Source organism: Fulmarus glacialis, unplaced genomic scaffold, assembly GCF_000690835.1.
Source record: "Fulmarus glacialis isolate BGI_N327 unplaced genomic scaffold, ASM69083v1 scaffold13198, whole genome shotgun sequence".
In the NCBI taxonomy this organism is placed as follows: Eukaryota; Metazoa; Chordata; class Aves; order Procellariiformes; family Procellariidae; genus Fulmarus; species Fulmarus glacialis.
Window position 1 is genome coordinate 31,133 of NW_009227651.1, and position 20,197 is coordinate 51,329.

The window sequence follows — 20,197 nt, forward strand, 5'->3', positions numbered from 1 at the left end:
AAAGATCAGGTAGTAGCAGTCTTTGGTGTGCTTCTTTCAGGATGGTGGTGTGTCCCTGCAGTAAAACTTGTGCGGTCTGGCCTTGCAGGAACTGGAGACAAAGACATGACAGGAAGAGCATCCTTCAGCCCCCCTGTCTTACCTGGGGAAGCAAAGAAGGGCTAGCTTTTGAAGGCAGCTAGCTTTTGAGCGCAGCTAGCTTTTGAGGGCAGAGCTGCAGTAACTCTGTCAACCACTATCTTTCAATTTTAAGGTTCCTTCTGCTAGTCAAAGTTTTGGGCTTCATGAAGCAACTCTGAGCAATTGAGGAAACAGCCTTCTATCATGTTAATTTTCTCTGAGGTTGAATCACTACATTTTTACTTTTTTTTGTCAAGGAAATTGTGTTTCATTTGAGAACTTCGGGTTTCCATTGCACATCCCTGCAAACAGCTCCTCCACTAATATGTTTTTGGGCTTGTGTTTGCGCAAAGCTGAATAGAGAAAAATCTGGCTGAGACGAGGGAGCAGCCAGCATAACACCAAGACTAACTTGACATGCACACAGCTGAAGCTTCCCTGTTCCCTCCCCAACTGTAGCAAACCCCTCCACATATCCCCACTGATCTTATGCAAGGTTAGAAGGACTGGGATGAGGCTTGCTGAGGAAAACAGGCACATGCACCTGACTCAGTGGGATTTGTGTACATACTTTAAGGATCCTTAAGGCTAGCCTGGACCTGGCAAAGAGTATGGTGTAAGACGGACTCCGACACTCTTCAGGAATGGCCACCGTCATCTTTGCTTGGTTTGCGTGATGCCTAATTGCAGTGTGGTCCCACTGTACGGCAGGAGCTTCTTGGTGCCACTGCAGCTCCACTGAAGACCCTGAACAAAAAGCCATTTTCACAGTTCTCTGGCATTTTAGGAATTTTGGAGCTGTTGTTCACTGACTGTGCAGCTGGAGTGTGGGAGGAAGGCAGAACAAGACTAGTGAAATGCACAGTGGCTGTGGGAGGCCCAAGCAAGTTGTGCTAAAACAGGGGCTTGAGTGGATGATGCTGCAATCCATAAAAGACATGGAGCAAATTTGACTTAGGCTGTTCTACCAAGTCAGCACTATGACTGTTTTAGTCCAGTTAAACATCCTTGCAAGTTAGATTTGCAGTGCAGTCTGACCCAGCGTCTTGGACGAAAGCAAACCCCGAAGTTATGACTAAACCCATCCTTGCTCTGTCATAGGAGAACAGTTAATAGCAAAGAAACCAGCCTCCATTCACTTGCTGAACTTTCATTATTTATTGTTTTAATAGACAGGAATAAATATTCAACAAATAAGCTTCCTGTCCTTAAGTGATTGTGTTCTTCCGATTATAAATAAACTTAAAATCTGAATTCTTGATTCTTTTTTAGTTTAAACCAGGCTAAACCCCATGGGATTGATGTCTTCTGGTTGCATGAACTAGAAAGGATTCGTGCCCTGATTCTCATCTGGAGGATCATACAATGATGACTTGGGGTGGAGGTATTTTCCTGAAAGACTGCATCTGCAGCTTGGAGTAGCCTTTGGGCTTGGGATGTGCCTCCTTTCTCCCTCCTGTGTGCCCTCCCCTAACTACAGGTCTCTCTGGCTTCAGGTAGGGTGGAGGATGCTGTGGGAAGAGTTTTTGGGGCTCTGGAGCTGGAGGACAAAATAGGTCATTTGTAGCAGTTGATGGGGGCTTGGCACAGCCTTCCAGCACCTTCCCCTTAGGGGTGTGTTTCACACCACCTTTGCTATCTCTCCATGGGACCTTTTGGGAGAATTTATACTCCCAGAGGACTACAAAGGGATTGTAAATTCTCAGTGGAGCTTGCGGAGCTGTGGCTGCACAGGCCGAGTCCTACCATGGGGCTGTGCTTTCCTGCCTTCTGGCCAGGAAAAACGAGCAGCCCTTTGACTTAAGGGAATTTGCTGTGGGATCTGCCATGACCACGTCAGCAGCCAGGTGTTGGATGTGCAAAGCCCTGGTCCCAGGGAAACACACGCTGGAAAGGAGCAGCTGGGATGTGACTTGGCTCGCTCGCCCTGTAACCCGAAGGCTTGAGGATCCCAGGCGGAGATGAGCTTGTGGCTCCTTTGGGAGCGTTTCCACGTGATTACTGTCAGAGACAGGGATCTCTGTGTCCTGTTCCAGTTTGTGCAGCTACGCTACTCAAGTCTGAGGAAAAAAACATTATTCAGATGCTGCTTTCAGGGAGGATGGCGGAGGCCATAGAGGAAGAAGGCGGGTTTCTCCCACCCCATTGTTTGAGACTGAGTGCTGTTGCAGTGTTTTAACAGAACACAGCACCTGCGCAAAGCTCCTCTGTGTTTTCACAAACTCGGAACAGTAAGAAAGCAAGCTGCCTCTCTCTGAGCTGCAGTCTTGCTGCTTGCTGGCTACAGCAGGGTAGGGGGAAGGAGGTCCGATGCTGATCCTGGTGTTGAGCATCCCTGCTTTCCCCTGCCACCTCCGTGCTCAGCCTGGCCAGTTTTGAGGGGCTGTGCTAATTGCAGGTTGCAAACTGAAGGCAAGTGGCTTTCTAGGCCTTGGCTATAATTATCCGTGCTGTAGAGCAGCGAGTGAGGTGTTCCTTCCCTCTGCTAGCAGCCTGTTAGCGGGGGCTCCTCTCAGTGTCTTAGCAGAGCCCCCGACCCTGGCGCGGGTGATTCCTGGGCCATAGGGTGAGGCAGCGGCGTACATATGCTCGCAGCCGGGCTGTGCAGCTTAAACGGTGGGCTCGTAGGGCGATGCAGCAAGCAGAGTAAAATCCTGCAGCTTCTAGAGATAGGACCTTTGCGGTTAGCCATCTTGAGGTGGCCCGTCTTGTCTCTTCCGGTGGATGAACTGAACAGAGAGTTCGGTCCTGTATCCGCTTGATGATAAAGCTGCTGCGATTCCTGTGCGGCAGGAGGAGATCAGTGGGGGGGAGCGATGTGCAGATCAGCGGGGGGGAGCGATGTGCAAGCATGCCTGTGTTAGGGGTGCTCTGTCTTTGTGGGGAGGTGGGGCTCTGCTGTGTGCCTTAGCAAGGACGTGCACATCTGTGGAGCTGCCCTGAGTTCTGCCAGGAGCTGGATGCGCCTGTAAGAAGGTTCTGGCTCCTTTTGACTCATTTACCAGCTGGGAAAAGGCAAAGGACCTAAATCTTCTGCTAACAGGCTTCCTTTGTGCTCTCATTTTCCCAGGGCGGCCACTGACCACAATGTTGATAACACTACAGCAATTCTTAGAGAGTGGCTGAAGAACGTGCAGAACCTCTACCACGATGTGGAGTGGAGGCCGATGGAAGATCCCCAGTGAGTACTGCAGTGAGGGGCTGACTGAAGCTGTTTGGTGTATATGTCAAATTCTCTAGGTTTTCTGTTTTCAAACCAGATGATGTACTAAATCAATCCAAGCGTTAAAATGTGGATTTTTTTTTTTTGTGGGGTCTGTCCCATTAAAATTGTGTTCTTATGGAGCCCATAAAAAGGTCTCTGACTTCATGAGTGAAACAACTCATGCAGAACTTCGGAGAAGAAAGCATTTTCCATTCAGTTATTTAGCATTTGCAGCTGCTCTCTTTGCATGATAAACAAATCACATCAAAAGCTACAGGGAATAAAAACTGTCATTCTTTATTTGCAAGGAAGCAGAGAAATGATAGCCCATTCCCATACTGTCTCTGAAAGTTCTGTCCGAGACATCAAATACTCAGTAAGTTCTGAGCCAGAGAACCAGATTTAATTCAGTATATTGTGCCTTTGCATGACTTGCAGAATCATTGGTGTTAGGTTTAAAGAAATATGGTGTTAGGTTTAAAGAGAATCCTCTTTTAAGGAATGAAGGGCAACACCTATTTATACGCAGAATATCAAAGTGAAAGAATCGTGTGTGTTGGGTTTTTATTGCCTTTTTTTTTTTTTTTAAGATCAGCTGTTCCTTGTTTTCTTCTGTTTTCTATTTCTTCCATCAGAGAAAAGTACATCAGTTTCCCCTTTCTTTAGGCTTGCTTTTACTTTCAAGGTCCTCAGTGCAGTGGTGGGGCATTTGTGGTACAAACCCACAGGGAATGCTTGTTTTATTGACTTTTTTTAATCCTTTGATTGGAATTGAATTTTCTTTATCCTGTCAAACTTGGCTTTCTCAAGTTCTGTAAAAAGTTTTTAAAATTCTTAGCTCTTTCACTGGCTTATGCTGGCACTGTTTCAAAGTCCTGAATTTTTATTCCACATAGGGATCTGTCCCTGAGTTTTCTTCCATCTTTGTTGCAAAGCATTTGCTTTTGGATCAGAGACATGCGCATAACTTTGCTCACATGATCGGGCTTGTGGGGTTGGGTGTTGGGTGTTTGTAGATTTAAGAGCTGTTATCGGGATGTGTTAACAGTTACTAATAATGCCCAGACCCTGAGGGAATGCGAATTGCCTTCATCTTTACATCCTCAGCTCTGTTGATTCTACTGGGCTTAAGGAAGCTGCATTTATAGTTCTAAGCTTAAACTTTAAAGCCTAGCAGAGGAGAGATGACTTTTTAAGAGAGGGTCAGATGAGGTAAATCAGCTTCAGTTCATTTCCGTGGGGTAACCTCTGCTGACGTCAGGTGAGGGCTGCCGCTGCAGAAGCAGCTCCTGGTTCTGACGGTGCTATTTTGCTTGCGGCCGCTTGGTCGGCAGGAAATGCTGCAGCGCTGCTTGTTCTCCAGTGCCCTGTGTACACATGCCAGCACGGAACTTGGAATCGTTCTCCCTCAAAACCTCTCCTGGGTTGCCTGAGGTGACTCTTAACACTGTTTTTCTTTTGGAAAGAAGGCAGCAAGGGAACTGAGGGGTTTTTTGACTAATGTAATAGGGCCCAGACATGGGTTGCAGTCACTTTCTTTTTTCTTTGCTAGGTCTTACCCAGAAGAAATTGGGCCAAAACATTGGCCAAGCTCCCGATTCACTCATGTGATGAAACTCCGACAGGCTGCCCTGCGTGCTGCACGAGAGAAGTGGTCAGACTACATCCTGGTAAATACAAGGTTTGATTCATTAACTGTCCTCAGGCAAAAACTTTTCAGGTAGTCACTCTGATACTTGAGGCCTTCAAGAAGTTTCCTCCCCATCGAAAGACAAAGCTCTCTGCAGTGAGATGCTGTGTGTCGTTTCTTGGTCTGATGAGCAAGAGACTTTGCAGCTAGGGAGTAAGTCCCTGGGTAAGCCCAAGGCTTTCTCCACAAGGGTCAGGATTGAATATAGTCCTGGTGGTGGGTAGGTACCTGCAAGGGTCCCCCAGATTGAAACCCCACCTGTTATTGATGAAATGTAAGGGAAGTAGTTCAGCAGAACAGTTGTGGAAAGATGTGTGCCTTTGGTCACTACAGCAGCAGTTAATGGTGGTGTTCTCACAGCCTCTGGACAAGGCGAGGGCGTGAGGCTGGTTTTTAAGAGTTCTTCTTGATCCTCTTCAAAGTATAAACCTGCCCTGAATTTTCAGCAATGTTATTTTTCCTCGTGGCTGCCTTGCCCCTGTGCTGGAGTAATGTTCTGTGGAGTCAGACAGAAGCTCCGCATCTTTTCCCATCTCATAGCTTTGTCGAAGGGGCAGCCACCCCTGGGTTTACCTGTAACAGTAATGTGCCCTGTGGTATCAAAACGACCAGCTCAGCGCTTTTGGGATTTTTTGCCAACCTCATAGAATCATTAAGGTTGGAAAAGACCTTTAAGATCATCAAGTCCAATCGTTAACCCAACACTACCATACCCACTAAACCACGTCCCTAAGCGCCATATCTACACGTCTTTTAAATACCTCCAGGGATGGTGGCTCAACCACTTCCCTGGGCAGCCTGTTCCAAGGCTTGACCACTCTTTCAGTAAAGAAATTTTTCCTAATGTCCAATCTAAACCTCCCTTGGCGCAACTTGAGGCCATTTCCTCTTGTCCTATCGCTAGTTACTAGCCTCTGGCTGCCTTGTTCCCAAGAAAGCATCAGGGAAGCAAGTAATTTCATCTAATAACAAATTTCTTTTTCTCTTCTCCTCTTACTTCTCTAGTTTATTGATGCAGATAATTTACTGACCAACCCACAAACCCTGAACCTGATGATAGCAGAAAACAAGACATTGGTGGCACCAATGCTTGAGTCTCGCTCTCTCTACTCTAACTTCTGGTGTGGCATCACCCCCCAGGCAAGTGACCGCGTGAACGGTGCTGGGTGACTGTGCAAGCTATTTTTTCAAAGGCCTCCTGCCTTGTGTCTGTGAAGCAGTGGGCATCGTTTCTGTTCCATGGGCTTTCCCATCTGCTTTTGTAGTGTCTTCTTTCTGGAAAGAAGCTGCTGTAGCTCTGAGATACGCAGAGGTGATGTTGGCATGTAGTGAGGATAGTGGTGTCATGCAGTTATCTAAGCTTCCTCTTCTCTTAGCAGTGGCATCCCAAATCTTGGGTGGGTATCTTTGGGAAAGGACCATACATTTATAGGGAATCTGGGAATGAGAGTAGAGAGGACATTGCAGTCTATAAATGTTTTCAGGGTTTGTTTTCTAACCGAGCTGTAGGTATGAGCAAAGCAATACATGTCCTGCACTGGGTGTGCAGGCACATAACTGAAACTTGCTTCCTTCTCTGAGATTCCTCACTTGAAAAAGCTTCATCTGGAGGAAGCTCAGCTTGCTTAGCCGAAAGTCCTGGGAAGTGATACAGTCCCACTAACTGCATAAAAAATACTGTTATACACACAATCACACCAGAGTTTATTTGAGGTGGTTCCATGTATTTGTGTAATGGCCTTAAAATTCTTGGTACGTTATTTTAGACTAGCTTTCCTGTATAGTGACGCTAATTTTGAGAGGAATTTGCTTTTCTTTCTGCAGCTCTCCATTGTATATAGGTTATTTTTCTCACAGATGAACAGGATTTATGTAGTGGGGCAACACCCTTGGCCTTGAAGGGGCTGTGTGTACTGAAGTATGTATGTAAAGGGTACTGGTGTAAAGGACAGAAGTGCTGAGCCTAGAAATTAGAGTTTCATGTTACCTTTTCAAATCACATATGCTACAGAAAGTATAAGATGACAAAAATGTTGTGTAGTAGAAATAGCATTATTTTTAGAATCAGAATGAGGTTGAGCAATCATTTTACAAGTTGATCCCCATCACTCTGGTGTGTTGACCCTGGCTGGTAGGTAAGCCCTCACCCAGTCACTTGCTCGCTCCCACCCAGCGGGATGGGGGAGCAAATTGGAAGGGCAAGAGCAGGAAAAATAAAAACAAAACCCAAACCCAAAAGCAAACCCTCATGGGCTGAGATAAAGACAGTTTAATAAGTGAAGGGGAAAAAACCAAAAAAAAAACGAACAAGTGGTGCAAAACCAGTCACTCACCACCAGGAGACCGATGCCCAGCCATTCCCCAAGCACTGGCTGCTTTGGGAAAACTCCCCCCCCAGTGTTATTGCCGAGCATGATGTTATACGGTATGGAAAATCACTTTGGTTGGTTTGGGTCAGCTGTCCCAGCTGTGTCACCTCCCAGCCTCTCGCCCACCCCCAGCCTACTCGCTGTGGGGGCAGAGTGAGGAAGAGAGAAGGCCTTGATGCTGTGCAGGCACTGTTCAGCAGCAGCTAAAACATCGGTGTGTTATCAACACCGCTTTGGGCACCAGTCTAAAACACAGCACCGTACGGGCTGCTATGAAGAAAATTAACTGCATCCCAGCCGAACCTGGTACAATCACCTTGTCCATACAAGGATTTCAGTAAGGGAATCAAATATATAGAAGGGCAGATCTATTGTCACGGTCATTTTTTGCCCTTTTTCACTCTTTTCCTTTGAAGTGTTCTTGACTAAGCTCTAGATGGGCTTTCCAAGACATTCAAGCTGAAATAGGGACTGTAGTTAACGCTTTTTTCTCCCAGGTAAGGCTCAATAATGAGATCAGCTTTTTGACCTGTTCTCCAGTCTGCTGCTGCCATGTGTTTTGTCATCCTTTGAGGAGGCAGGATGCTAAGCTGCATGTCTCCTAGAATAGCAAGAGGTTTTTTATTCTCTTGAAAATTTTCCCTTTTTCCCCACATTGGCCCTGGAAAGCTTCAGGATTTCCTTTTTACTTCTATGCCCGAGTCTTGTGTTTCCTTCTTCATAAAGACAGGTTTGCCCTACTGCATAGACAAATGTGTTTAAGCCTGAGCTGCACATAGGTCTTTGACATGCCCCAGGGAAGCTCAATAGGAGTACTTTGGAGAGGCTCCACAGTCCTGCTTTATTCCAGAGAGCTAACCAGGTACTAATTGTTGTCATTATCGCTGGAGTGAAAGAAAAGAACAAACTCCATTCCCCCTTTCTTCTATTTACCTGGTATAAAACATTATTCTTCCTTCCCAGTGTTACTGAGGACACAGGTAGGGACCACAGTCGGGGTGAAAACATAACAAGTGTACTGGGTCGGACCAAAGGTCCATCTGATAGCAGCGGTTCCTAGCAGATGCCTAGGGAATAGTATAAGAACATGGCAAACAAGTAAGTGAATGATACTTCCCCAAAATATTTTTCTATCCTCTGGCAACCTCCTTCTCTGTGATTTCTTGAGGAAGGTCTTTGTCTTTAAATCTCTCAGTGATTTTTTTCTTTTACAGAAATCACTGTCTGAATCTTTTTTTTTTTGGCACCCACGCCATCTTATGGCAAGGAGTTCCACAGTTCAGACTAACTAATTGAATAAAAATATCAGGAAAAGGTCCTGAACTTCCCAAATTCTTGGGAAGTAAATATATAGATAAGAAAAGGGGTGTGGGGGGGTATGTTTACTTGTTTCAGTTTTTGTTTTAAAATGGAGACATAAACTTCATAGCGAAGGCGTTGTCCTTTAAGTTTTTAAGGTTAGGTCCTGAGACAGCTAGGTTTTCCACTGATGTAAATCAGCATTACTCCACAGGCTGAAGTGGATCTCTGCCTGTGTGCACCAGCCTCAGCCCTGGCCCCTAGTGCTGCCTCTCCAGCAGTAAGTTTCCATCATTACCAGCATTAGCTGAGAAAAGGGGAGGGAAAAACCTAGCAGCAAATGCATCTTGCAGAATTTGGTGAAAAAAGCTGCTCAAATGAACGGGAAAGTTCCCACTTTATTTTTTCTTTTCTCTTAGTTGCTGCTTCTTGCTTCTGTGCTCACAGTCCCACAGCTTCATGCTCTCAGCCTTGCTCTCCCTGGGGACTTGGGGAGGGAGTAACAGCTGAAGCACGCCCTGAAACACAGCCTCTGGCACTGAGCAACAGCAAGCCAAACCCGGCTCCAGACAGCTTGACATTTACTTGTCATGAAGCTAGCCTTAGAAGAGCATGGCAACAGTACTGACAAGTTGGAGTCTTTCTTGACTACAGATGACTTATGAGCAGTGAAAAGCCCCAAACCTCCATAGTCAGTGACTGGAGTAGGAAAGATTAGTTTCCAGCATCTTTCACCTGTGGGCATTCTCGGATGTCTGTAAAAGGTTGAATGTCTTAACCCTTCCTTCAGTGGGAATGCTAGTAAGGTCTCTATCTGCTCGCTCCTTTTCATGAAAATCAGGCCGGTTGTATTTGAGATACCTTCTGACCATACTGTGAGGACTAGATATCTGAAGGGCAGAGGTGGGGGGATCGAGAGATACATAAACAGACAAATGCACCACACCATGCTGCTACACAAAACCAGGGTAAAGTGGTTCTGCAGTGATCTGCTCAGTCTTTGCTAGGATGCTCATGGAAAATATAACGTAAAAGTAACTTTAACTTATTTTAGTGACTCATCATTTCTGTAAAGACCAGAATCTGCTCTGGATTCAACCGTCAGCCGTGTCCGGATGTCTAATTGGTGCATTAGAATTTTCTTTCTGGAGGAATTCAGTGTATTTATTTCCAAATCTGATAGCTTTAGACATACTGCACCTGCAAAACCAGCTGTGAGCCGCACAACGTGAGTGTTGCACCCACAGTGCTGGAAGGCTAGCAAAGCTCGTGGTTACAGAGAAATGAGCTGACTGAAGTGCCTCCCCCAAACAGACTCTGTGGGGAGAGCTCAGGAGTGAGTGTTAAACCTGCTTGCCCTGGGATGGAGGAAGCAGGGATCCTTACACAGCTGATGGAGACTGAGATGTTGCCTTCGCTGCAGTGAAGCAAATGATTTTTTTTAAAGTCATGGTCAGAAATAATTTGCAGGTCCTATTCTGTGAGACGCTGAATGTCCTTTGTGCCTGTTGAACATGGAGGATGCCACGGATGCTCAGCAGCTTCCAGGGTCAGACCTGAGAGTCTATGTGCAAAAAAAGGTTTCTGGAGAGCCAGGGGAAAAAAGTCTGAGGTTTGAAGCTCTATTGCAGTGGAAAGGCTTGGATTTCCAATAGCTGCTAAAAAGGAAAGAGAAGGTCAAGCTTTAACTTTGGGGATGGAGATTGTTTCTAAATACTTGACTGAGCCCTTTCCAAAGGGGAGACACTTCAAAATCTGAGAATTGGGCACTGATCCATCTCTGCTGGGGAGGGTTAAGGGTGTGAGCTTTTGCTAGGAAGCATCTATGAAACAGAAATCTCTTGTAAGAAGCAGCCCCCTCCTTGTGTTTGCAGGGCTATTACAAAAGGACCCTGGATTATCCCCTGATTCGGGAATGGAAGAGGACAGGCTGTTTTGCTGTCCCGATGATTCATTCCACGTTCCTCATTGACTTGAGGAAAGAGGCCTCCACCAAGCTGATGTTCTACCCACCCCACCAGGACTACACCTGGAGCTTCGATGATATCATGGTCTTTGCCTTCTCCAGTCGCCAAGCAGGTATGTCTGGAGCCTTTGCTGGGGAGGATTCACTAGTAGAGACATGCAGATCTCTACTTTGAGTTCACAGGCCAAAAGTCCTGTGTTGGCTTCGGTGGTGAGTTCGGACCCTGTTCCCTTTCCTCTTTTGGATCTGGTCAGGGATAACCAGCAGCAAGTGACTGGCAGTGCAGTTTTGAATCACAGCTAGCTTCAAAGGACACGGGAGCCGTTCTTGGGACGGGGGCAGTGTTTCAGAGACAAAACGTGTGGCATCCACCCTTGTTTTGTGTCACAGCAAGACACCGGTGAATGCTGTGAGAGTGGAAGGCATTCTGAAGTCTGCAGGTAAGGTATCTAAAGTCACCACTACACGGAGACTCCATGAAGAAGGGGACGAGGGCAAGACACTCTTTTTAGATGTAGCAGCCCTCGTGGAAAACAAAAACCAAGCTGCTTACCCACAGTGCTGATGAGGCTTTGCTTCAGGGCAGCTCGGCAGGAATTCTCTGAGAGGTAGGAGGGTTTCGTTTTGTGGGGGTTTTTTTGCAAGCAAAATCAGTGCAACTTTCAGGGGAATGATGTGGAGTCTGTGGGCTGTGCTGAGAGGAAATCTCTTGCAGGCAAGAGCAGGTTAGAGCTGGTGTGTGAGCAGTAAAATCTCTGCATACTTGAGATTGTATCATTGGTACTTTGGGAGAACCAGTCGAGCAGTGCCTTGAGGTCCTTGGGACACAGCAGAGAGAAACTGTGTACTACTGGGATCAGTTTCTACTGGACAGTGGGAGGATTTCAGTTAGACCTGAAATACAGGAGTCTTTTCAGGCCAAGTCAGCACCTCAGTGTCCTCTTCCTTTGCCTGGAACGGCTGTTGGTGTTTGCAGAGACCTCCGTGTGTCTCGGAGAAATCACTGTCTCTTAAGCGCATGATACTGCTGCTACTGCTGCTTGTACTTACGGTGAGGATTTTTAGTCACATTTATTTTCGGAGAGTGGATCTGGTGGGTATTCTGTCTCCAGCAAAGTCCTGGCAGACCTGTATGTAGCAGTGTCAGAGCTGAAAGAAGCTCCTGGAAAGGGTACATTTTTAATGGCCATCTGTATTGTTCTTTGCCCTGCTGTGTTCAAAAGGGGAAAGTTTGGGGCCTTATAAAGAAAAATGGGACTGATGAAACCTCAGCAGCACCAATGAAATGCACTTCTGTTCAGAGCTTCACGACTGGTTTTGCTGGCTTACTGAGGTGAATTAGTAAGGAAAAGTTGTTTGTGGGTTCTGAGTGATGTGCACCTGGTGTTATCTGTCCTCTGGTTGTAAAAGAGGCAAAGTTGAGGTGAGAAGGAAGGGCTGTTCTTCGCGGACAGGCAAGCAGAGAGAAAGTGAAGTGAAGAAGTATGGCTTGTTGTTACTGGTAGTCGCTTCTGCAGAAGAGACAGGCTGAGAAGACTGCCTTTCCCACCGTTTCCAGACCAGCACAGCAGCCAGCAGCTGTTTGTAACTTTCCTTTTAGTGATGCTTCTGGTTTTAAGTTCTTGACAGCACTGAAAAAGATGGTGTTGCCTTGGCAGACTAAGCAGGGCTTTTTAAAATTCAGCTACAAGAGGATGAGGGGCATCTAATGAGAAAGGTGAATGATAGAGGAGGGCAGCAAGAGCTGAAATAAGAACCCTTGGGAGGCAGAGGCGAGATGGGAACTTGCAGGCCACCTTTGGGGCCTCGACTTTCAGGGTCAGGACATCGGTATATTGGCTCCAGAGGAGAATTGAGATTTAAGTCCAGATAGCAAAGTGGGCTCCTTCAAATCTACCTGCCCCACTTTTTCCCTCTGACAGCTCTCCCAGAAATGCAGCATCCAAAGAGTGTGGTAACTGCATTGCGTTAGCTCCAGCTGCTTAAGAAATATTTCAGGGATTCAAATCCATCATTTTTTCCTTCCATCCTAGAACACTTTAGCTTTTCCCAGGACTGACCCATGACATGAAAGGCTTTGCTTCAGCAAAGCCCATTGATCTTCTCAGATTGTTGGCTTGTGTCCTGGGCTGAGTTTTGTCACCCAGGATAAAAGGATGACAACCAAGTTCAGAAATGTGAAAAATGTATGGACTTCGAGGTAAATTTCTTTTAGGAGTAATTTCACTTACTTCCCTGAAGCCCTAAATGATGTTGGCTTTTGTCCAGGCCAAGTACTGCACTTAACGCCTCAGATCAAACCATCTGTTTTCAACAGTGAATCTACTGCTCGAAGCCACTGTCCGTGATGCTTCAAAGAGACCATCCCACTTCTGCTGAGAGGACGTGGCCTGTGGTGGGAGTGCTGACTCAGAACAGAACTCGGTGCGGGTGTTTTATTGACAAAGGTGGACTCTGTAGAGCCCCTTGCACTCACGAGGCAGCACTTAGCCAGCGAGATCTCCTGAGCTTCCTTTCAGCTGAGGCTCTGAAGACCTAGAGCCAGCCAGCAGGAAGGTCTGGTCACAGGGGTGTGGGGGAAATTCAGGTTGCCGAAGTTCGGCTGTGGATTTAGGGCATGGCTGTGAATCTGGTCACTGCCTTACAAAGGCTGATGGTAATACAAGTATCTATAGCTTTTCTGTCCCTTGTAGCAATTGTTTATTTTATTATAAAAACAGAGCTGGAGAGTGAGTCCCCCTCCCCATTTTAAAGTAGCTTTGCCGTTTTAAAGTAGCTTTTATCCCAGAAGGAACAGAAATGCTGGTGTGAATCTGTGCAGATTAACTGTGTTTAAGCCAGCGGAAGATAAGAACGGAGATCAGTGAGCCAGATAAGATTAGTTGATTAGATCAGTGCCAAATCCATTAATGTCAGCAGGTAGTATTTTTTATTCTGCCATTTACCTAAATTGCAGCTGACAGCTGAATGTGTTTTGGCAAGTAGCGTAGCCAGCAATTTACTTGCAGAACTTAAAATGGTAGAAACATCGGGGTCATAAATGCAGGCAGGTCTGCTCTGCTAAAAATACCAGGGATTAGGAGGACTAATACATGAAAGCATCAACACACCAGGTAGTGTCTGCTTTTCGTTGATTTCCTAGAGGGAAGGGGGTGGTTGTGCTTGTTTCATTTAAAAAAATAAATTAAAAAAAAAAGCCATGGGGGTGGGCAGAACAGCTTGTGGGTTTGCATTTTACTTTAAATCTGCTTGGCCGGTTGTATGGGTTCTCGCAGCTTTCAGATTGTGGTTAATTAATAAAGGATCTTACCAGAGCTCAGTGAAAAAGAACGGAAATATTTTCCCTTGGCTTCTCTGGATGTAGCTTTTGAGTGTGTTGCCACATCAGGCCCAGTGCTGCTGCAGTTATAGCCGATAATGAGCAAATGCTTGGTCAGTCCAGAGGGAACAGTGTTTTGCTGATCGCACGTTGCTGGGACATTCCCAGTGAACAAGCTCAGCAGTGGGTGAGTCTCTCCCTTGCAAAGGCATCTGCTCCGAGGAGAGGCTTTGCATCTTCTCTTTGTTTTGCACCTTCAGATTTGGCTCCTTGAACAAGCAGTTGCAAAAGCTTTTGCGTAGAAGGGTGTTACGTTATCACCTCTTTTTGAAAGCATTTTTTCTCCTTGCTGGTGTCTCTCTCTAGGATTTTCCTCTAATCTTCAGGGCACTGTAAAAACTAGTCCTGGAGAGGAAAGGACCATGTTTGATGGTAGACTAGGTGCTTCCAAGATGGTTATCCTATATATTCCTCAAAAGTCCTTTGATTTTTTTTTTTACGTCTTTATTTTCTAGCCAAAGCAAACAGAAGCAGGAAGATGCTTGACTGCAAAACCCCGAATGAATCCCTTGCTAGGCTAGTAACACACCCTGCAGCTGTACTGATGCCTTGGGCCTTGCAGCTTCATCCCGTGTGATCCCAGGGGAGCTGAATTGCCTGGGCCGGCGTTTGGCCAACTGTGTGCTGCTGAAGCTGGGGATCAGACTTGGCTCCTCCACCCTGGAAGAGTCATTACATATTTATTGTGGTCTGACAGAGAAGCCTTGTGAAGCTCAGATAAAAGCTTCCATCGCCCCTAGCCACGCTTTGTTTGAATTTTTCCCTCTCTGAGGCTGCCTGCTCTGACAGACCTGCACCCCTCTTTGCCCAGCGTGCCAGGCAGGGGCTCCTCTCCCCGCGGAGGAGTGGGGCATCCAGCAGGACTGCTTCCCTTTCGCCTGAACCACTTCACCTCTCGCAGGTGTGTAACGAATGCAGCCTTCCTGTGTTGCAAGGGGGAGTCCTGCCCACTCGTGAGTGGAAATGCCTCCACCCTTCACCCTATGCTTTGAAACCTGTGTGTTTTCCCCCACCTTTGAGCCGCATTTTCCCCCCCTGGTTTGGAGGCTGTTGCTGAGCCCTGGGTCTGTGCAGGGAGAAAGGCCCCATGTCCCGGAATCGCTGCTGCTTCTCCTTCAGCACAGCTGCATTTGGCTCCTGCGCCAGCCCTTGCATCGCGTGAGGCTGGCTTACTCTGGGGGTGAAACCATGTTCCTGCTTTTGGCTCTGGGTCTGTGAAGGGATTGTCAGATGAGGTGCCAGGTCTGAGCAGCGCAGGTGGGTTTTTGGGGATGGGGGTTTCTGCGGTGCTCCCCAGTTATCCGCAGTAGTCCTGCTGTGTGTATCAGACACTGCTTTTGCGAAGGGCCAGTCCTGCCCTCTGCTGTAGGATCGTTTTCATAGCGTGAAGGCAAAGGCCAAAAAAGACCCTTTCTGTGGTGTAAGAGGGGGGTTCCCAGTCTCTCCTAGGAGAAAACTGATTGCAGTTAAAGATACCTGCTGTTAGGGAGAAAGTAGAAGTTGGTTTCAAAGGAGAGGACAGTTGCTGCCAACCAAATAAAACAGAAAATAGCACTGTGATGTTTTTGAATTGTTTGCAGAACTTCTTGGGGCTGAGGTCCTGGCATAAGTTTGGTTGTGGCTACGTAGCAACAGAGCAACGAAATCCACTGGTAAAAGACCTGATTCTAATTTCTGTTTTTCTGCGATCCCCAGGAATACAGATGTTCATCTGCAATCGTGAACACTATGGTTTCCTTCCCATGCCCCTGAAATCGCACCAGACGCTGCAAGAAGAAACCGAGAACTTTGTGCACACCCTGATCGAGGCTATGAGTAAGTTGCTGTGCCCTGCCATGATGGACCCCCCCAGGTTAATGTTTGTAGAGCTCTCCTGCTAGCGGCCCAGCTCTCTTCCCCTTGGGAGTCTGCATCCTGATCTGACTGCTCTCATACTGTTTTGATATGCAGTTTTCCATTTTCCACTGCTTTTCTACCTAGGGATGTAATCACTTCACGGTCAGGTCAACGCCATTCACACATATTAAATGCAAAAATGCATCTTTAATGGGGAAAGGATGGTGCAGAACCTCATTTTTGTCATGAGGTCTGTCTGGCACATAGCTGCTGGCTTCTGCTTTGCAACATGGATGCTTTCTGCTACACCCACTCCTGCGCTGACTTCATATGCCAGCTCCCTGGGGCTTTTTAGGCCCAGAGATGAAAACACATACAGATACGTTATATCAGTGCCGCTTGTACATGAGGGTGATGCTTGGGATCTCTTCTCTCTTTCAGTCGATCGTCCTCCCATTGAACCCTCTCAGTATGTCTCTGTTCCTCCGAAGAACCCTGACAAGATGGGATTTGATGAAGTAAGGAACCTATTTTGCTGCCATTGTCTTGTCTTGTCTTGCTCTTTATCATTTAGAGGACCTGGGTTCTCCCTGTAGTTTAGCTTCCAGCCATTTCCCTTGGAGTATATTATCTTTTCACATGGTTAGCTCTTTCCCAATCACTCATCTTTTGCACTTAAACTTTTCGCAAGGAGAAAATAGCTATCCGTATTTGGGGATAACTTCAGGGAAGCAGAAGGGAAAGGGCTCAGGGAGCATTCTTTCCCTCTGGCATTTGCTGTGGGGAAACAAGGCCAGTCAGGTCTGCGGGCACATAGTACCTGCTACAAGACCCCTGATTAGAAGTGCAGGTTTGTGTGCAAGGGCAGTGCCCAGCAAATCTTTGGGCTTCCTGTCTGGATGGTATGGATGTTTTAATCCAGCCAGGAGGATATGGCAGAAGTGAGGCTGAAAAACCTCGGGAGGTTATTTAACTCCCCAGTTCTTGTGCTGTTTCCCCTAGAGCTGACTCTGCAGAGCAGCTTGGCAGTCCTTCCATTCTGCGACAAAACCTGGTCTTTTGGGAAGCCTCTCCTGCTTTCCGGTGACAGAAGGGAACAATTTCTCTCACCTGAGAGAGACACTGGGGAGCCCGGAGCAGCTGGGGGAGCCAGGCTCACAGCTGGGCTCTAGCCCAAGCTGGGCATGTCCAGAAGTGATGAAAATCATGCGTGCTGTCTCTGTACTGTGGCAGCTCTCCCCCCGCCCTGCTTGGTCACCGCATTTTTCTGCTATGGCCTTAAGTTAAAGTAAACTAGAAAGATGGTTGCTGACACTGGTAGTGCCCCACGACCCCACAGAATTTCCTCTCCCGACTCTGCCTCACGTTGCGGAGAGAGCAACCATCGAGGGGAGAAGGCTGGAGAGGGATCTGCTGTGCTTTAGTTAACCAGTGTCCGCGTTATTCACGGAGCCAGCAACCCCTGTGTATACAGCTGCCAGGGTGGCAGCAGCACCATGACCGAGGGAGTTGTGGTGATCAGGGGAGCCTTTGTTTTCTCGGTGTATTCTGCTGCATCTGTTTATATGACTCGTAAAGTCTGAACCTGATTTGGCTCTGTGTGTTTGAGCCTCTGTGTTTAGGACACAGCTGGTGTAGGTTTTTTCCATGTTGTCCTTTGTGGCTGCGCTTTATTTATCCAATTTATTATTTTTGCATTTGTACTGACCTGGAATTCGATCCGCTTCTTACTGGGATGAGGTTTTGCTTCACAGGCTACAAGGCTGCACTTGTACTTGTCTGCCTGGGACTGCAAAATATCCCTGACCCTCTGCAGTTTACCTGCAAATGAGGACTTCAGTCCTCTGCCCTCCACCAGAGAGTCTGTCTCCTCCAGGCTTGGACTGAGCCCTGCCCAGACATCTCTGTTCCTGGTCTTGGCTCTGTGTTAGGCTTTCTGCTCTGGCAGGGGTAACAGCGGATTTTCAGTGCCCAAAGTAATTACAAAAATCCTCTCTTTGCTGTGTCCTTGTACTTGGATGGTGGCCCCACTGATCATCCTAAATACAGGCAGTGGCAGCATTGTGGGGAAGCATGTGCATCAATGTTCCTCTGGGACTGGGGCTGGCCATTTTACTCTGTGTTTAATATAAATCAAAACAACCTATATCTTTGGAAATGATAGACTGGGCTGTAACTGGTCTCCTCTCGCCTTTATTCATCCTCGAAGAGCAACTTTCCCTGTGACATAAAACATCCATTAAAAGTAGTTGTTAGACAAAGAACGAGCCTCTAACCTTTCAACTCAAAACCAACCCCAATTTTTTGACAACTTCTAAGCAACCTGGAATAAAAACACACCTGGTATTTAAAGATCTGCTTTTCTAGTGGGGCTGCTGGAGAAGAGTGGATCAGGACTCCCTTTTCTTCCTCACTCCCAAGCCGAGAGGCTGATGTCTTTCTCTTCTACCCAGATTTTCATGATCAATCTGAAGCGTCGGAAGGACAGGCGGGATCGGATGCTGCGGACTCTCTACGAGCAGGAGATTGCAGTCAAAATAGTGGAGGCTGTGGATGGAAAGTGAGTTTCAGCTGGGGTTGCTGATGTTTGCAAAGAGTGGGTTGTGCATAACACCATCTTTGGATGCCCTGACCTCCCTTCTGGTGGGGAAGGGTGGGCTGAGGGGAGAGGTGAATACCACTTCTATTTACCTAACAGCCTGTTTGGGGCAGTTTTGCTCCTTTCTTCTTTTGCAATTAGTCAGCCTCCATGGGAGAACCAGGGCAGTGTGGTTCAGACTAAGATGAAAATCAGGTTAAAATGGTACTGATTTCTGTGAACTATAACACTTGCACACAGTTAAAAGGAGCCAGCAGTGAAAGTGTTTGAGAGCAATTATCTCCTGGGAAGATCGTCCATCCTAGTGCTACAAAGCTGTTGTGCTACAGTGTTAACCCTGACACAGCTCTTCCCAAGCTTACTCTAAGGTGTGTTAAGATTTTTTTATAATGAGAAATCAAAGCAGAAATTTTAGATCTCAGGGAGATAGGAACACACATGCCATCTAGCGGTCTTTGAGACTTGGGTACCCGTCAAGACCTCTTGGTAAAATACTCTAAGCCAAGCGCCTGACAAGTTGACGGTCCCACAAGAAGTCCTTGGCAGAGTTAAGGATATGATTTGTCAGCATGATTTAGAAATGTAAATCAATAAGTTAATTTTTCTCCGGGTTTTTGAGTGAAACAAATGCAGGAATTTCTTGAGATACAGCTTTCCTCTGAACATAAGCAGCATTTCCCATATTGCGTCTGTGTCTGACTTGAATTTTTTTTTTTTTAAATGGTGATAGATATTCTCTCTTCCTCAGAGCACTGAACACAAGTCAGCTCAAGGCTCTCAGCATCGATATGCTCCCAGGTTACCGGGACCCATACTCCTCCAGGCCACTAACCAGGGGAGAGATCGGCTGCTTCCTTAGTCACTATTACATCTGGAAGGAGGTAAGGGGTTTGTGGGTGCCTCAGGGTTCCTGCAGGAAGGTGCTGTGGGCAGGCGCAATAGGAAGGCACACAGCCAGTCCTAGGGCAGAGCATCAAATATGATGCAGGTTTCTGGAAGTGTAGGATGGAACTGTGTTCCTTGGTTTGTAGAGGATCATGCACAGGCGTTTTCTTCAACGCAGCATTCAGCTTTCTCATCTCTGCTTTCCATTTGCTAACAGCTCTGAGTGATTTTTATCAGAATATTTTCATGACTGTTTTCACAAACCATCTAGTAGCCTGCTTGAAGCAGGTTTGCTTAGGAGAAAGGCAAAAAGGTTTTGAAGGACAAATGGTGTTAAAAAAACCTTCTGTTTTTTTCCCTTGTTCTGCATCTGGACCGTAGCAAGTTCCAGTGACTCTGCTGACTGGCTTTTTTGAGTTGGCATATCATAAATGTTCTTAACAGTAGGGACCTCTGTTACCTGAGCTAAGAGGTCTTGTTTGGGTGGTAAAAGCTGTAGGTTCCATCTGTCCCTGGTCAGCTGGGGAGTGACACTTGAGAGGATCTGGGCTGTGCTGGTCAGACATGCTGCAGTTACACAGCCTGACATCAACAGGAGGGATTATTTCAAGTAAGGTGTGGTGGAGGCAGGGAGAAAGACTTGGTACTAAAAGAAGACTGGGCAATGGCAGTGGTTACCCAAATACAGCCAGCCCTCTGCCTTCAGAGGTGTTACTTGCGGCACCGCTCAGCAGGGCAGGGCATTGATCCAAACAGCCCAGAGCCAGCAGGAGTGACTTCAGTGCTGAGAAGCCAGGCTGTGCTTTTGGGCTTGAGACTTCTAAATCATAGAATAGTTTGGGTTGGAAG

General features: G+C 46.9%; 1 protein-coding gene across 1 annotated transcript; it reads left to right on the top strand.

Moving 5' to 3' along the window:
- Window positions 1-3,196: 3,196 nt before the first annotated feature.
- On the top strand, window positions 3,197-20,009 carry LOC104080731 (procollagen galactosyltransferase 2-like; the record flags this gene model as incomplete). The annotated part of the gene is made up of 9 exons (XM_009583223.1): window positions 3,197-3,301; window positions 4,878-4,995; window positions 6,021-6,155; window positions 10,558-10,762; window positions 15,724-15,843; window positions 16,306-16,382; window positions 18,318-18,424; window positions 19,212-19,355; window positions 19,979-20,009. Coding segments are annotated over exons 1-9 (951 nt in total), but the record flags the coding sequence as incomplete, so codon positions are not given.
- Between the last annotated feature and the right edge of the window lie 188 nt (window positions 20,010-20,197).